The 19,602-nt window shown below is 38.7% G+C and overlaps 1 protein-coding gene across 4 annotated transcripts in view; it reads right to left on the bottom strand.

The window, feature by feature from the left end:
• AFF1 (ALF transcription elongation factor 1) overlaps positions 1-19,602 on the bottom strand; it is an 85,963-nt gene that overhangs the window by 16,094 nt on the left and 50,267 nt on the right. For all 4 annotated transcript variants that reach the window (XM_072116534.1, XM_072116531.1, XM_072116524.1 and 1 more), the window contains 7 exons: positions 17,417-17,503; positions 11,198-11,234; positions 10,193-10,244; positions 7,105-7,177; positions 6,399-6,433; positions 3,510-3,663; positions 1,213-2,103 (listed from right to left, as the gene is read on the bottom strand). In XM_072116534.1, the coding sequence (XP_071972635.1) occupies positions 1,213-2,103; positions 3,510-3,663; positions 6,399-6,433; positions 7,105-7,177; positions 10,193-10,244; positions 11,198-11,234; positions 17,417-17,503 (1,329 nt within the window). The remainder of the gene's footprint in view (positions 1-1,212; positions 2,104-3,509; positions 3,664-6,398; positions 6,434-7,104; positions 7,178-10,192; positions 10,245-11,197; positions 11,235-17,416; positions 17,504-19,602) is intronic.

Here is a 19,602-nt window from a genome sequence, read left to right on the forward strand (position 1 = left end):
CTGTGGATGTTGTATATCTGGACTTTGCAAAGGCATTTGACACTGTGCTGCATAAAAGGTTGGTATATAAAATGAGACTGCTGGGAATAAGGGAAAATCTGTGTATTTGGGTAAGTAATTGGCTTAGTGATAGAAAACAGAGGGTCATCATTAATGGTACATTCTCAGTTTGGGTTGACGTTACCAGTGGAGTGCCACAGGGGTCAGTATTGGGGCCACTTCTTTTTAATATTTTTATTAATGACCTTGTAGTGGGTTTACACAGTCTAGTTTCAATATTTTCAGATGATCTTAAGCAGTGTAAAGTAATAAATACTGAGGTCGATAGTTTAGCATTACAGAGGGATTTGTGGAAGCTTGAAGAGTGGGCAGTGGAATGGTTGATGAGGTTTAATGTAGATAAATGTAAAGTTATGCACTTGGGCCGTGGAAACAAAAAGTATAATTATGTTCTAAACAGTCAATTACTTGGTAAAACTGGAGCTGAAAAGGACTTGGGGTATTGGTGGATGGTTAACTTAATTTTAGTGACCAGAGCAAGGCGGCTGCTGCTAAAGCAGATAAAATTATGGGATGTATCAAGAGAGGAATAAAGTCTCAGGATAAAGACATAGTTTTGCCCTTATACAAATCCCTGGTCAGACCACACATGGAATATTGTGTACAGTTTTGGGCACCAGTGTATAAAAAGGATATAGTAGAGCTGGAACGGGTGCAAAGGAAAGCAACCAAGATTATTATGGGAATACAATTATTACAAAATTTTGGATTATTCAGTTTAAAAAAAGACGACTGAGGGGAGACCTCATTACAATGTATAAATACCTGAACGGGCAGTACAAGGATCTCTCCAAAGATCTTTTTATACCTAGGCCTGTGACCAGGACAAGGGGGCATCCTCTACGCCTAGAGGAGAGGCGATTCTACCATCAACATAGACAAAGGTTCTTTACTGTACGAGCAGTGAGACTATGGAACTCTCTGCTTCAGGAGGTTGTTATGGCGGACTCTATGTACAAGTTCAAGAGAGGCCTGGATGACTTTGGAAAGCAAAAATATGGGGATAAAACATTTATTTAATTCTTAAAGGTTGGACTTGATGGACTTGCGTCTTTTTCAGGCCTTATATACTATGATACTATGATTTCAGGTAGTACAGGTAATACTGCTCAACATTAGAGTATAGGTGCTATGCGTATGTGACCTCATTACCTTTCTCTTTGTATGCTCTTTGCTGTGACTGCGGGTCTTCTCTGACTTGTCCTTGTGGTGGGTACTGTGACTGCTCACCTTCTTGCTCTTTGACGCACTTATTTTGTCAGATGTTCCTGGGATCTTAGAAAGCAGTGACAATTCTATTTTGACAATAAGAGCTATATGTTTAAGACTGCTCTTCACTGGTGGGTGCAATCTATTGTCCCCTATGGGTAATAACACTTTGTCTCTGTGAAAGTCTTCACGCACAACAACAGCAGGGTGAGATGTATTAGTCCTGTGGTTAGATTTGCTTTCGATGTGCACCTTTGGACTAGGGAGGGTTTGTAGATGAGAAGGAGCACTCTGATGTTTGTCTGGTTCAGGACACTTTTTGGTGCTGCTAGTGTGGTGAGAGCTCCTGTGCTTCTTTTTCTCATTTGGATGTGCAGTTCTTGCATTTGGTTCCTTGTGTTCATGCTTTTTGGGTTTAATTTTCGTTTTCACAGTTGGCTTTTCTTTGGAGGGCTGGTCTCTTGGCCTGTAAGGTGCAGGTTCACTTTCCACAGTAAGACCACCCTTTGGCTCCTCTTGAAAGGAGGCCTTGACAGGCCTTCTGGGATGTTTTATACCGACAGTCTGCCTGGGAGTAACAGTTTCATTGGCTATAGGGGAGTCCGGAAAGATAGGTTTGTTCTGGAGGTCTTCCTGAGAAGTCCATAGAGCATTTTCATGTTGAGGTTCAGTCTTTGGAGATTCATGGGAAGAAGGTGAAAGACAGTTATGATCTTTAGCCTCCCAATGGCTTTCGTGTTCATGATCTGCAACATTATTATGGTTCTCAGCTTGAGGTGCAGGTTTGACCAGAAAGTTTCCCAACTGCCAAATGCCAGTAGATGACGTGTCGTGCTGCAAAAAAAAAAAAAAAAAAAGTTGTATTACAAGTGTAAATTTTAAATAACCCATCTTATCCTTTGAGAAGAAAGACTATGTTGCACCTAAATGTTCCAGCACAATCTGACAAGTGGCCCTCTTCTCACTAGTGTTATGTGCCTGGTTTTAAGAGACCTAACTGTAGCAGAAATCTGCCTGATGCACCAATTGTTTACTATTAGTTTGAAATAGTGATGTTCCTCAAAGATTGCTAAGCCTTGTGGCTAGTCACTACTTTCTCAGTCTGTCCCCCAGCCAAAGTTATAGCGATCAGTAGTGGATAAACCCCTTTTATAACCACAAGACTATTTACCAGTTTGCAGCATTTTCTCCAAGTTTGAGAAGAAAAGAGATGCCTGTGTGTCTTATTTTATGATGAATTTCCAGGTACAATACTATCTACAGTTTCCAGTAGCCTTGACTTGTTGGCTCTAATGTTTGAACAGCCATATGGGGGGGCTTCATTTTGGTATGAGAATGTAATTTTTTTTAATGGAATTATTTTGAAGTCTATTCAATGTACAAAGTAATTTTTAATCACAATGGGTAGAAAAAACAATTCTGCCTTTTTTATCTAAAATAATATTCACTGTGTGTCACCATTGCACATCACTGTCAAATTCTAAATGGTTCTGCAATAAATTTACAAACAGTTTTTGTGTTTTACTACTGCTAATGCTTTAATTTATATAGTAATAATGCTTTATTTATATAGTGCAACTACTTTTCCTTTCTATGTTCTAAGCTCTACACTGTCTTTATCTAATCTTTTTGCCCTATCCAAATAAAAACTAACTTTATTTTATGTAAAGTGGATTTGGCAAGTCGAGGGCCAGGAGCAAAGGCTGCTCAATGTACCTGTAGCCTCTGAAGTGCCAGAAATTATTGCTCATGGGATAAAGACAGTGTAGGATTTAGAAGAATTAGGAATACCGCAGCTAGTAGATTTCTGATGGTAGCTTTCCTTGAAAATAATAAGCTTGATCTTTTTTATCTAATAACTTTATTAGGGCTTGATTTGTTGCTGAGTGAATTATTATAGTTTACATTATATGCTATGATCATTGATTGAATTTTATTTTTTATTATGGTAGGGGGTAAATGAACAAAAAGTCCACAAATAGAATCAATTTAAGTCAGTGCTAAGGGTACATAATTTTGTTTCCTAAACAATCTGAAGATGATTTAGACCCCGCTTCTACATTTTTCTCCCTACTTTTTCAGAGGAGCATCAATTTGTACAATATATGTAAAACATATAAGTGATATTTTCCTGTTGCCTTGGTAGCGAAATTCATGGACAAAACACTTCTTTTAAAAAAGTGCTTTACTTATCAATTCATCATGAAAACCCTAAAAAAATAATTAGTAAACAGTATTACCACTGGACTAGGAGACCTCCGTGGTGGTGGCACCTCACTGTCACTTGAACCGCTGTCACTTTCTGAGTCTGAGGAGCTGTCAGTCTCACTTCCTTCTGTTTCCATGCTGCTGTAATGTGCTGATGCCACACTGTCCACGTGAGATTGCACAACACTGGATAAGAATTATACACATTTTAAAATAATCTATTTTGATAAAAATGCTTTGCTTAAAATAAAAGGTCCATTGCCACCTTATGGTTCCAAACAAGAAAACTTACTAATATAACAGCAATTTATCCTGTAGATTTGGGCAAATCCCATCACAGGACAAATGGCAACCCCTTGTAGGAGACATATCACTTGTTGCCAATACGTATGGTCCTGTACATTTCACCTTGACCATATACATTTAAAAATAATTCAAGTTCTCAATGAAGAAGTTGAATTAAGAATGAAGCATCGCGCAAGAGTCTTAAAGGACACCTGTCATCAGGTCTGTGTCACTTGTTCTGTCACCTCTACCTGTTGGAGCAGCTCACAAGGATCCCATCACAGCCTTTATCTAGTTATTTCATACATTAATCATTGTAAAATCATCTATTCTTTATTATGTAAATGAGGCTGGTCACATGGTCAGAGGCAGTGATGTCACCCCTGTTACCCATCCTCTCTCCTCTCCCTGCTCATGTCTGTGTGTAAAGTATAGTAAAGCATGGCTAGTGTGTGCTGCATCTGCTGACATGCTGCATCCTCCTAATATAAAGGTGAGAGATACAGACATCAGCTACACATGAATCTGACATGTTCTGCTGTAACATGGCTGCCTGGAGCTGCTGTATCTCTCTTACACACACACACACATGCACACACAGGCTGCAGGGGGCGTGGCCACCAGCACCAGGAAGCACATCATTATACAGCCTCATATCGTTATACAGGCTGTCAGTCATGCACTGGGGGTGTGGCTGTGCCTCCCACTCATGAATAGAGTGGACAGCTTGAATATGCTAATGCTTCATTGGACATTTCACAGGTCATTTGCATACAGCTTTAGGACCTCATTGCTTAGGTTTACAGGCATGTAGAGGGACAATGAAGGGAAAGAGGCAATGCTCTCTAATGGCAGTTTATGAAAATATATTTAGTTTAGGGGGGTTATTTTGCATGACGGGTTCTCTTTAAGAATCCCTGCGTTGGTGTGTAACTCGGCAGAAATACTAAGAAGTCATGCACCTAAATCAAATCTATGCCAGGTCCAGCCTAGTGAAGATTCCAGTTATATCTTTGCTCCAGTATACTGTGCTTTCCTACCCAATTTTCAAAATAGTGTCATTGTCTGTGCACCAGAAATTACATTTCTTTGCCTTTTACGCCAAAATAAGATCATGCTTGAAAGTCATTATTAGTTCCCCTCTAAACCTTTAACCCTAAATCATGTTATCGACTAAAAGTCTCATTCAGACTAGTATAATGTGAACATCTGCTACAACTAAGCATTTCATACTGGATAAACTACTCCCAGCAATGCCACAATCTCTGCCTGGTACAGCATGCTAAAATGTATCTTATTTCCATACAGCCAAGGAGCCAAATAGAAAGATGAAGTCACTGACATCATTCTCACATTATACACGTGTGAAAGATTGTACAGAGAAGTTTGTCCAACTTTATTGTTATGTTTTAACCCCTATCAAATCTAAAAACAAGGAACCTAAAGAATTCGCAATTATACATTCTGATGAAAGAAAAAGAAAAGGTGAAGGAAAGGAAAGGAAGAACTGCATGTCTTCAATTGGGTTTAGGATTCACTGCACTAAACTATTTTCCAGTTGATACAAAAAACACCATAAGACCCCTTAACTATATGTCTACTGGAGAATGTACTTAATTGAAGAAACCCAACATACATGTATGTGATGGTCATCACATTAGGAAAAAGCGGTTTGTAAAACACATGCATTTTTAAACTGACTGAAAACGTATGCTTAAAAACGGACCAAAAATGCCACTCGTGGCATCACCCTAATGGATCTATTAATTTGTCTTTGCGTTACTTGAGGGGTTAAAAAAAAAAAAAAAAAAAAAAAAGCACTGCAGACCCCATCCGATTTTCTGCTCAAATGACAGATGCCTGACAGAAGTAGTGCAAATTGATACTATCAGAGCCATTAAAATTAAACAGTTTAATTGATTAATCATATTTTTTATTTAAAGGTTTACTGACTAAAAAGAGAAAAAAAAGAGGTGCCTACTGATCGGGAGCACCCTCTGGACTGAAAATACTAAATGTTTTCCCACAAAACAATATCAGATTGCACACCTGTTCTCTCTTTCTTCAAGATATTCCCTAGTGATTGCAAATTTTTTTCATTGTGACTGGTTCACTTCCAATTCTACAAACTTCAATTCAAAATCACAATTTTTTATTGAAATATCATAATTGTAATTTTTCTCCCATGGGTAACACTGTCTGCCATGCCTGAAACTCTACAACACATGTTTCAATAGCATATTGGCGCTACAGAACCTGAGCTTGGGTATAAATGGAAGTGAGCATGCACCTGGCCCAATATGGCACTTATACAGTAGTTACCATCATGTGGTGAGCTAAACATTTCCCTTTTATTTTCTCATCCGAATACCAAGCAGAGTCTGCCTTGAGTTGAAGGTTACTGAGCACAAGTCCAATACTAGATCAGCCTCATGAAAAACACAGGACTGATAACACGGTGTAGATTAGGGCAGTGACATTACACAGTGATTGGCAATATGATGTTGGCATCACAAAAAAGCATTGGTTAACAAGAAGCCCCAGACAAACACAAGAAAAAAAAATATTGCAGAAAGTTACAACTCAAAAAAAGCTATAAGAAATAAAAACTTATTGTATACATAAACATGCATTACCTTGACGGAGCAGAAGAAAGTGGCTTTTCTGTGATCTGCAGGGAAAAAACATCAAATTAGTAAGAAGCACAGATAGTCTAAAATAGTTCTCCACCTAAATTCATTTTCACACACATTACCGTAATTAAATTTATTTTTCTGCCAGCACTAATGTATGTGGTCAGAAGGAATACTAACCACAGGTTTCACATGGATGTGGGCAAGACCCTACATCAGTGGTGGCGAACCTATGGCACTGGTGCCAGAGATGGCACTCGGAGACCTCTCTTTGGGCACACGGGCTGTCTCCCAGGCACAGAGTTTGCTTGACATGACACCTTCCTGCTGTCTCAGGCAGTCCAAGTAGTGACCCATCCTGTGCTGCTTGGCCTGTCTGAAGAGTGAGGAGGTGTGGAGAGGGCCGGATTGGTGCTCAAAGATTCTGGTAGTAATAAGTTTGTTAATGCCTAAATTGCCGTGTTGGCACTTTGGGAAAAGTTAGTGTGTTTTGAGTCTCATTTTGGGCACTCGATCTCTAAAAGGTTCGCCATCACTGCCCTACATGATGTACAAGTGATGCTACAGAAAAGGATATAGGTTTACATAACCTTTAAACTAGCCACAATATAACTTCTGGAAAATGCCATCTTCATCACAATCTTTCATATTCCTTAAAAAAAAAAAAAAAAAAAAGTAGCAAGTTTCTATAAATTTCCTTTAGACTTACCTCCTCTTCTTCCTCGTCATCATTATCACCACTGACTTCACTGTCGCTGATCTGGAGGTCATCTTCCAACATACTAAATCAAGGAAAAAATTATGTAGATTAGAAAGTCAGTGTAACAAACACATCCCATCACTGCACTATTCACATTCATATAATAGTATCAGTTGTACCCAAGAAAGTTCGAAGAATGAGGGTCTGATTGATTTGGGATTTATGCTTTGAAGAGCACTTTCATAAATTAAACCAGTCAACATCATCAAAATGATCAATTAGTTCGGTATCTGCCCTCACTAATCCCTAGAGTTGGCAATAATAAGGGGCTTTATAGAGACCTAGTCGTAGCCTGGAGATTAGAAATAGAAACAATGTCATCAGTAGAGCTCCTCCATCTCACTAAATCATAGGGTCACATTGCTTGAACAAACAAACAAATGATTGTACCCTTCACTCAGAGCAAAACGTCAATTGACTTTAGACTAGCTCTGCTTACCAAATCTGTTTCCTACATTAAGTGTGTTGTCCCAATGAAGCACATTGCAGCATATTTTTTTTTAAAAAAAGCTTTGTGGGTTGCATACGTTCCCATGCCTTACAATGGGTAATATGTCCATCCATTTTGATAGACTTATTGCCCACCGTCCCTTTCCATACCGGTGGAAAAAAAAAAAAGGGAGTACTCCACCTTCTCCTGTAAATACAGGAATGCTGCACTTCTTCCTATGGAGAGGGGAGACGCAATAATTTTTAGCGAAAAGCAGGGTGTCAACAAGTTAATAGGGCTCTATGGGAACTTGTCGATAGTTGTATTTGTGAAAATGTGGCAACAGGTTACCTTTAAGACTTTCTAGTCGTACTTTCCACATCCTATTAGTAAGTTTATTTTACGCCAGAAAACTGGGACACATTTTTTTAGTGCACAGACTTTTTGGGGCAAAGCTACGCTCCCTTTCATAGGCCATGCCCCTTTTGTTGCACTAGTTGTAGTAGTTCCTGCAAACTGTCCAAAACCCTTCATAAATATGGCAGACAGTTTTTGGTGCAAATTAATAAAAATGACCCATTGCTTCTTAAAAGGGCATCTACCATCAGGATCAACACTTGTAAAGCAAGAACAATTACAAGCTGATGTTGTCCCATGTGGCAGGATCTGCTCTTCATTTAACCCTTATTTTTACAAAACCAAGACTTAAAAATATACAAATGATCCTGAGGGGATCCAGGCTTCATAGAAGTTAATAGAGCCTGAAGCCTCTCAGGCTCATTTGTATAATTTTTGAACTGTTTTTTTTTTTTTTTTTTTAAGACAAAAGACATAAGAAGATAAAAGAGCCGAAAATCCTGCCAGAGGGGGCACACACCAACATGCAAGTGTGCTTGGTTTACAATCCTTAATCCTGGTGGTAGATTTCCTTTAAATGCAACACTGTGTCTCGGTTTGCCACATCAAACCCTTGGTGTACTACCTAAAGACAATACAGGCAGTCCCCGGGTTACATACAAGATAGGGTCTGTAGGTTTGTTCTTAAGTTGAGTTTGTATGTAAGTCGGAACTGTATATTTTATCATTGTAATCCCAGCCAGAACTTTTTTGGTCTCTGTGACAATTGGATTTTAAAAATGTTGGGTTGTCATAAGAATCAATATTAACACTAAAGCTTTATTACAGACACATTTGATAACAATTACAGATGTTTATTGTAGCCTAGGACTAAAGTACAATAAATTACCAATATCCAGAGGTCCGTTTATAACTAGGGGTCGTATGTAAGTCGAGTGTTCTTAAGTAGGGGACCGCCTGTATTCCCAGACCCTCCTTTTCTGTGCTACAGGCAACACCCAAACCGGAGGAATATTGTGATCAGGAGCTACCATCTAACATACAAAAAGGAACTTTCCACTGTAATGTTAGGAGCTGCCCTCTGATTTTGATCACAGACATGATACAGAACCCTAACACACAGCAGGAATATCCCGGGAGACATTTTAATGTTCCACATACCAAGCCATTTCCCAACAGACTGGTCAGTAACTACTTATGCAGCTCTGGCAGTTACATTGTGAAGCTGTGAACCATCTGTGCCATCTCTGTAAAGGTAATAGCTGAGGCCTGCGATTGGTCTAGCAGTAACCTGCTGTCAGACAGGGCACTGCACTGCAGGAAGACTTTTAATTGTCCCCTATCTTCTTGAATAACCTAACCTTTCCAAAACTGAACTTCTTCTTTCCATTGTCTAATAATTGACCTAACCCTGATCTCTTCATTTCTGTCTGTGATGTCACCATAACACCAAGGCACCAGGCGCGCTCTCTGGGGGGTTGTCTTGGACTTGGACCTCTCCTTTTCACCGTATATCCAATCTGTTGATCGCTTTTGCCAGATGCACCTTAAAAACATTTCTAGAATCCACCATTTCTTACAATTGAAACCTCTAAAACACTAACTGTCGCTCAAATTCACTTTCGTCTAGACTACTGTAACTCCCTCCTAATCGGTCTTCCACTTACTAAATTAAATTCTCTCCACTCTCAACGCAGCAGCCAGGCTTTTTTTTTCAGATCAAAGGCAACAGATTCCTCAAGTCTATGCCATTTACTGCACTAGTTTCCCTTTTTTTTTTTCGAATACAGTTTAAATTAATCACCCTCTTCCAAAAAAGATCTTCATAAAGCTTAACCTACCTACCTCTCCTCTCGTATCTGAGTCTATTGCCAAACCTGTGTTCCCTTCCATCCACCAGTGATCTTAGATTATTCTCTTCCTTAATTTGAACCACTCACTCACTTCTCCAGGATGTTTTCCAAGCTGCACAAATTATCTGGAATGTCCTTCCCTGGACTTTGAGACTTATACCCATATTCCAAACCTTTAAACATGCTCTTAAAACCCATTTATTTAGGCAGGCCTATCACACTTGCACACGCAAAGACTGATTTTTCTAGAAAAAAAAATTAGATCATATAATGTAATAATTCGAAAAAAAGGAGAAACGTCGCTCACATGAGATGGATTAAAATTAACTTTTTTTAAACTGCTGCCTGTCATTTTTTAAATATATACCACACACACATACAATTCATAGTGACTTACGAAGATCTTTCTTGTGGGCTTGGAAAAACTTTTGAATAGCTGTCATAATGTCCTGCAAGAAAAATGAGAAAATTAATTATTTCAGTAGGCAATTAAATACACATTAAAAATCTTTTAAATTTCATTATGTACGGTACTTTTGCAAAACACTGTATAACCATAAGCTGTCGCTCAGTACACATAATATTTAGAAAACTTAGATATGAGTATAGTAACCGACAAAATAACCAAATTCAGCCTTCACTATAGACCAGGCAAAGACCATTGGTTGCTGTTGTGCTAAACCAATGTTAAATTTTATAGTATTAGCCCCAGCCCAGAGTCCTTAACACTGCCAATCTACATGGGTACAGAGATTAACAGCATGATGTCAAGAATATTTGTATACCTACAGCAGGGCCAGCGTTACCCCATGGCAATGTGGGTAAATACCAAGGGTATGTATGGAGCTATGTAAGGGGGGCAGTTTAAATAATTTTCATGGGGGCGCAGTATGTAAAATTATGGGGGCCCATTAAATAAAATTCACAGGGCAGCAGTGTTTATAAACAGATTATTTTTATACAGTCCTCCTACAAAAGAATTAGAAAGGGAAATTAAATAGGTTAATTCATTAAAGGGGGCCATATATAAAATAATTCACAGAGAAACCATGTATTAAGTAATTGGGTGGGCACCACTTTAAGTGGAACAGTATTTATTCTGGGATTGTAGAATAGTTACACAAATGATCTCCATTTGACATTTACCTAGAGCATTGCCAATTGTACAAAAATTCTTAGTTGCTTCAAAATTTCCTAGAGAAAATGTAAGGACTCTATCCAAATGAAGGAGGGCACTAGAGATCAACTCTCAGGCACACTCACTTTATTTAAATGCTGCTGGTATGCCAAATAGCTATGCATCCGAGATTGTAGTGACAAAATAGATGTGACCCATAAACATGGATATCAATATCATCTATTCTCACCCAGTCATTTATACACATCTTAATATATGACTCACTTTCATTCACTTTGACAGATGGAACGTGCTGACTTTCCTAAAGCAGGAACAAGAAGAAAAAAAATTTGTGTTTTATTAGTTAGAAAACAACAAAAAATATACAAAACTTAAGACCTAAGGAAAAAAATATAGCATGGATCAATAATTCATCTGTATAATTAAATAAGACTGGATGCTCTCATAGGAATGAAGAAACATCATTCTGAAATGGTATTTTTGGCAATTAGGGCTATGTTGACACCTTGCTCCCGAAGTGTCGTTACAATTTATGGCGATACATCTCCCGCTGACACCTATATTATTATATAGAGTCATTACAAACAGATTAAACCTTTTCAAGTGTTTATGTTAATGTTTCTGTTAATGATTCTACATTAAAGAGAACCCGTCATGCAAAATAACCCCCTAAACTAAATATATTTTCATAAACTGCCATTAGAGAGCATTGCCTCTATCCCTTCATTGTCTCTCTACATGCCTGTAAACCTAAGCAATAAGGTCCTAAAGCTGTATGCAAATGACCTGTGAAATGTCCAATGAAGCATTAGCATATTCAAGCTGTCCACTCTATTCATGAGTGGGAGGCACAGCCACACCCCCAGTGCATGACTGACAGCCTGTATAATGATGTGAGGCTGTATAATTATGTGCTTCCTGGTGCTGGTGGCCACGCCCCCTGCAGCCTGTGTGTGCATGTGTGTGTGTGTGTTTAGGAGAGATACAACAGCTCCATGCAGCCATGTTACAGCAGAACATGTCAGATTCATGTGTAGCTGATGTCTGTGTCTCTCACATGTGTATTAGGAGGATGCAGCATGTCAACAGATGCAGCACTCACACCAGCCATGCTTTACTATACATTACACACAGACATGAGCAGGGGGAGGGGAGGGGTAACAGGGGTGACATCACTGCTTCTGACCATGTGACCAGCCTCATTTACATGATACAAAATAGATGATTTTACAATGAATAATGTATGAAATAACTAGATAAAGGCTGGGATGGGATCCTTGTGATCTGCTCCAACAGGTAGTAGTGACAGGACAAGTGACACAGACCTGATGAGATGACAGGTGTCCTTTAAAGCCAAGGGAAACGCAAAAGTCTTTTTCTCAGAAAATAAGAATAATTAACCCAAAACATCTTCCTAAGCTCGTTAAAAGGTCCCTTAGTCTGGTTCAGTCGGTGATACATTGACACGCTCCAAAAGACACAAAAGGTAATTTCTTAGGACGCTAGTTCTCAGAGTGCTGTATCAAAACATATTAATGGAAATTTTAGTGGGAGGAAAAAGTGTGGTAGAAAAGGTGCACAAGGAACTGGGATAACCGCAGCCTTGATAGGATTGTTCAGAACATGCCATTCAAAAATTGGGGGAGATTTACAAGGAGTGGACTTCTGCTGGAGTCGGTGCTTCAAGAGCCACAACACACAAATGTATGCAGGACATGTGCTGCAATTATTGCTTCTCATGTGTCAATCTTCTTACCTGGGCCAAGGAGAAAAAGAACTGAAGCTCAGTGGTCCAAGGCTTTTTTTTTTTTTTTTTTTACATAAAATTAATTTTGCATTTCATTTAGAGATCAATGTCCCGAGGTCTGGACAGGCACAATCCAAGCTGCTTGAAGTCTAGTGTGACGTTTCCACAATCAGTGATGGTTTGAGCCATTCAGCGCACATGTATACCAAGACATTTTAGAGCACATCATGCTTCCCTCTGCCATTAAGCTATTTGGAAATGGAATTTTCATTTTCCAGCAGGACTTTGCACCTGTCCACACTGACAAATGTAACGATACCTGGTTAAATAACCACAGTACCACTATGCTTGACTAGCCAGCAAACTCAACTAACCTTAACCAGAGACACCAGACCCAACAATGCAGACGAGCTGATGGCTTCTATCACACAACCTGGGCTTCCATAACACCTTTGCAGTGCCATCAGCTGATCGTCCCCATGCCACACCACATTGATGAAGTCATGAAAAAGGAGCCCTGAGTAGGTACCAAGTGCAATTACTGTACATAATTTTCATGTGGCCAACATTTCTGTGCTCAAAAATGTTATACAGTTGGTCTTATAGTTTAATTTTTGGAGATAATGACTTTTGGGTTTTTATTACCTGTAAGCAATGATCAACAATAACCCCTTAACGCTGAAGCCACTTTTCACCTTCCTGACACGGCCCATTTTTTCAAATCTGCCCTGCGTCACTATAAGTGGTTATAACTTCGAAACGCTTTAACATATCCAAGTGATTTTGAAATTGCTTTCTCGTGACACATTGTACTTCATGTTAGTTACAAAATTTTGGTTGTATGTTTTGCATTTATTTATGAGAAAATCAGATATTTGGTGAAAATTTGGGAAAATTCTCAATTTTCGAAATTCAAAATGTTCTACTTTTTCCACACATGAGTCATAACACCAGAAAACATAATAACTAACATTCACCAAATGTCTACTTGTCTCCGTGGTTTTTTATACATACTCTCATTTTTGTAGGATGTTATGGGGCTTTGAACGTTAGTTGCGATTTTTCACATTTTCATAAAAAAAGCAAAATCCTGCTATTGAGGGACCTGCTCAGGTTTGAAGTCACTTTGAGAGGCCTAAATAAAAGTAAAACCCCATAAATTACCCCATTATAGAAACTACACCCCTCAACGTACGTAAAACAACTTTTATGAAGTTTGTTAACCCTTTAATTGGTTTACAGGAGTTGAAACAAAAATCGGATGCAATTTTGAAATTTTTTTTTTTACTAAATTAATGTGTTTTTCATAAAATGTACAAATTCTCAGTGGATAAAATACCAAAACGCTCCACAAAATTTGATACCCAATCTCTCCCGTGTATAGTAATACCCCATATGTGGTGGTAACCTGCTGTATGGGCACACGCCAGGGCATCGAAGGGGAGCTGCGCCATTCAGAGCAGATTATGCATTGTCACTTTATAATGGCTATACAATCTTTATTTTTTTGGCAATTTGGACATATAAGGGCTTATTTTTTGCGACACGAGATGAACTTTACAAATACTTCATTTTAGTGGGTCTGTAGCTTTTTGATGAGATTTTATTAACTCTTTAATGTATGGAGGAAAAGAAAATTGTCAATTTTGGGTTCCTTTTTTTTGTATATTTTGGGGGTCGTACACCATACACTAAAAATACTATAATATTTTTATTCTCTAGATCACTACGATTACGGTGATACCTCATTTATATAGTTTTTTATATATTTTACAGGAAAAAAACAAATATAAAGAAAATCTCCTTTGTTTTTGCATCGCCATCTTTTCGGAGATATAACTTTAATATTTTTTTGTTGACAGTGCTAGTTTAGGGCTTATTTTTTACGTGTTGAGTTGTCCTTTTCAGTGGTACCATTTTGGTGCACATAACTATTTTGTGAAGGGATTTTATGAAAATTTACATTTTTGTCGAGTTTTTCGCGTTTTGTTATTACGGCGTTCACCGTACGGGTCCAATAATGTTTCTGACTTATTGTACAGATTGTTACGGACGCGGTGATACCAAATATGTGGGGTATTTTGGAAATTTTCAGGTTTTTTCACTTTATTAGATGTGTATAGGGAATGTTTGTGTTTAGGGGGACTTTAACTTTATTTAATTAATTATTTTTATTCAAAAGTGTGTTATTAGTGTTTTTTACCTTTTTTCTTTACTTTTACAGGTTAGCTTGAACAAGTGATCCATTGATCACTTGTTCAAGCTATTCTTCACCTAATACAGTGTATTACAGATCCGATTCCAGCGAAAATGCCCCTGACACGCCGCGTGTTAGGGGTTAACACCCGCGATCGGAGAAATCTCCGATCGCGGGTGTTAGAGGCAGGTGTCGGCTATAATATATAGCCGACACCCGCAGCTCCAGAAGCTTGATGTACTATTACTGCATTTTGCGGGAACGCACCTCCCACCATGCAGTAATAGTACGTCAAATGTTGGGAAGGGGTTAACAAATAAACACTTGAAAAAGTTCACTCTTTGTATAATATACGAGTTTCCCTTTTACAATTGAATTACTTTAAATAAAAATAACTTTTTGCTGACATTCAATTTATTGAGAAGCACCTCTATATTGGTCTGTAAAATATGTTAATTGTTATAGTAATACTGTATATACTCGAGTATAAGCAGAGTTTTTCAGCACAATTTATGTGCTGAAAAAAGCCCTGCTCGGCTTATACTCAAGTTAGTACAAAAAGCACAACTGATACAGAATGTGTGAGGGAGCCGGGCAGGGTGTTGGAAGCTAAATCACCCAGGATAGAAGGCTGGATGATAGGCAGAGCAGGGGAGGAAGGCACTAGCTGCTGATCACAAGGACGGAGCTCAAGCACCTTTTCGGCATCCTTAGAAGCATTGCATACGGAGGATCAAGCAGACAGGCGGTCGCCAGGTCAGGTCAACAGTGAGACTGCAGTGTAAACACAGGAGACTGTGTCTGCAGAGAGGAAGAGCAGTCCTAGCTACAGCAGATGTATGTGTGCAGCCAAAAGACAAGTACAGCAGAGGAGCTGATTCTGCAGGTACCTGATGTGTGTAGCTGCACTTTCAACTTTACTTACTATTATACAAATCTTGTACACTAGATACACTACTCTCTGCTGAGCACTGCTCACCATCTTGCAGTACATAATAAACTGACTGCTTAAGTAGAATAAGTGTAGTCCTGACCAGGTGCGTAACTACAGTGGTAGCAGCCATAACAGCTGCTATGGGGCCCACAGTGTCAGGGGCCCCATCATCTGACAAACTAAAAAAGTGGAGGATGTGCACCATTATATACATATTATGCTGCACATTGTACATATATGTGATGTATATATGCTGTATGGTGTGTAACGAACACGAATATATAAATAAGTATATTTTTGAAGTGGGGCCCCATTCAGAAGCCTGCTATGGGGCCCTGCCTCTCCTAGTTACGCCACTGGTCCTGACACTCACTCTGTCTGTGCTCCTAACATGTGTGTATACAAGGACTGTTACATCTGCACATTAACGTCTAAACAAACTGTGGCTTAAAGTGGTGTAGTAAACCTACATGGAAGGGTGTGGAAGCTGTTAATAGAATTCTGCTTTTAATGTGTTGTGAGCAATACACTATTACTACCATCAATGCTGCATTAACTAATGCATTTAATTACTTAGGGAGCCTGTGACCAATGCATTTCATACCCTCGGCTTTTGTGGTATTATAAGGTGCCTCGGCTTATATTCAGGTCAGCTTATACTCGAGTATATACAGTATTTGTACACAAAAACTACTTTCAGATCTATTACATTCAACACCTATTGTGACAATGACATTTTTATACTCAATTCGTTAAAAAGAAAAAAAAAAAATTTAAAAAACAAAGTCTTTGAAAAACATTTTTTACGACTTTTACATTTGTAGGCTGGTCATAATAAAGATGTATACCAAAATATATTGCATTACAATTTTTAGTCTAATTATCTAATAAAATTTATGAAAAACTTTTGAGAATGGACTTTTGTGTATTTTTTTTTTTTTTTTTTTTTTTTTACAGTGGTCATGAAAGACAATTAGGAATGTAAAGGAGTTACCCACTATAACAAAGCTTTACGATGGCAAGTACAAGACTCCAAGATCACTGTAAAGCAGCCAGGAATGCCTCCTGTAAGGCTCCATGTCTTGCTGTATTCCAGCAGTTCAGGCATTGCAGACTAACTCCATAATAACCAGACCCATAACAGTGGTTGTAGGGGCGTGCCAATGATGTCCCAATGCCCCTACAACCATAGATATGTGAGTGGTTAAGACGGAGGGGACATACATTCAACAATGGCTGCATTTCAAGCCCTGCAGGCTCCTGGCAGCTGTACCCAAAATTTACCAGGGTACAAACTATATGGATGGGCCTATTCGAGTCTTTACATACCCCTTTAAATTTAGTTTATTTTCAAGGCTTCTTTGCACAAGGGAAATCTACGTCCTTTCAGTTGGGTCCCCCACAGCCACTCACACCTGGTACTCGACTGCTTGAGTAACCAACTAAAGCTATTTCCCAATACTGTACTTAAGGGGGAGCAGCAAGTGGGCAGCAGCTCATGCATTTCGAGGAATCAACAGTAATCATACATCGATGACAAGATTTTTATAACAAATATACATTTTATATAACAATTACAATGTTGTAACTAAAAGATAGACAAACCTTATTGGGAAATGCAAATTTGGAGGGCTCAGCAGTGCTGGGTGTATGGATACCTGTTAATGGCGGTGGCCATGAATGTGTCATTTCCTACAAGGCAATAAAAAAAAATCTCAACTCTTTTTTGAATGTCGTCAACTCATAAAGGTTGTACAGATAATTGAAGAACATTCTCACATCAATAACAAGTAGTCACTGCTACTGGCCACAAGAAGGTGCAAAATGTGGGCATAGGATGGAGTCTGCGTTATTACAAATAATACCGTTATGATAATATTCCTGGTCACATCATTTGAGGGCATTGTAACTCACCTATAGGGTCCGGGCCGGCACCAGCACGGGGCATACATGGGCAAGATCTGCTGGGGAGGGGCAAATTAGGCTGTATATAAGGAATCCATGGGGGTGAAAGGGGCGGTATCTAATGAATCCATAAGGGGTGAGGGGTGCTTTGTATAAAATAACCATCAGGGCTATTTGGGTTGATAAACTAGGGAATATTTTAGAGAACAGTAGACTGTTTTAGTTTCTGAAATTTTAATGCCAACACCCAAGTTTACTGCAAAGGGGCCCACTGAAACTTGGAGATGACCCTGCATAGGGTAACAATTATGTTTCACACAGAAGTGTATGTATAGCAGTAGATTTTTAAGTTTTGCAGTTTGTGAAGAGTAATGGATTAATGGATCAGACTTGTTTTTCCAGGATATCCCAAATACATTTGAATGAGTTAGGTAGAAGTTAAAAACCATTCTATGTCTCCCCACAGTACATTAACAGCACAGAAGAGTGACTGAATTAGAGCTGTGAAATAGTGGGAATTTCCAAACATAAGTGTCCTTGGGACCCCATAAATGGCAAAGGGCATAGCATGGATATAAACAGTGCTGGCATCCTATGGATACTTCTTTACTTAAAAGCAGGCAGAGAGGCAATGGGTCAGTACCCTCCTTATCCAAAGGTCATTAGTGCCCGAATGTCCAGGTTAATGTTTGATGTTCTGCTATGCACTTTAAAGGGCATCTAGCTCCAGGATGAAGGCCTTTATGCAAATGAGCCTGAGGGGCTCTATGCTCCATAGGTGTTAATGGAGCCTAGAGCCCCTCAGGCTCATTTACATACAGTCTTTTTATCATGGTGCTAGATGTCCTTTAAATGATGCTATCTTTTGAAACTCTTTACATATCATAACAATTTTTAATTTGTCTTTTTTTCATAACACATGAGACTAACTTGATATGATTTTGACTACATTAATTTTTTTATGAGTTTTTTTTTTACTATATTTCTTTTCTATTGCAATATTGCAATAATTGACTACAATTTTAATTAATTTACAATTAATTTTTTTTGTAAGCTTTAGTAGCTGACGGTTGCATTTTGGAGACTGTTTGGCCTTTTGATCACTTTAAATTTTTATGTGTTACAAAATGGGAAAAAAATGGCGACCTAGGCATTTGGGCACCATTTTCAATCAAGGGGTTGACCGTCGGGAATCATCGTTTTTATATTATGATGCATTTGACATGGCGATACCTAACAGGTTTAGGATTTCCCTAATTTATTTTTATAGGCGTTCTACAGAAAGGGGGGAGATTTTCATTTTTAAATTTTAATAGTTTTTTAAACTTTTTTTTCTTTTTCTTTTACTATTTCAGACCTCCTAGTGCAATTAAACACTAGAGTGTCTGATCACTCATACAGTGAATATACTGCTCAGAGACAGACTAATACAGATCAACGAATGTTAGCCTTAGGCGGGCTCCAAGCTGTCATAGCAACCAATCGGCGCCCTCCGATGATGTCACAAAGGGCACCGATCGGCAATCCAAGATGGTAGTGCCCATGGGAAGCACTGTTGGGTGCCGCTGTCGGCTTTGACCACGGCACCTAACTGGTTAACCGCTGCGGGTAATACAGGTGAAACGTGCCATGTATGGAGATGGCTCAGCCCGTGAGCCCTCTCCATACTCCCCTTAATGCTGTACAACGTATATATAGTCGTATATATAGCAGTATGGAAGTGGTTAATAGAGCCTCTGAGATTTCAGTATAGGCAAATACCATGAGATGTGACAAAATTTTGTAGACCTTGAAGGAATTTATTTAGTATATTTTAACCCCCCACCCCAGGTGTTTCACAGATTTATCTCAGAAAATAATGTAACGCAGAGGTTAAAATAAACACT

This window comes from Engystomops pustulosus, chromosome 1 (genome assembly GCF_040894005.1).
Source record: "Engystomops pustulosus chromosome 1, aEngPut4.maternal, whole genome shotgun sequence".
In the NCBI taxonomy this organism is placed as follows: Eukaryota; Metazoa; Chordata; class Amphibia; order Anura; family Leptodactylidae; genus Engystomops; species Engystomops pustulosus.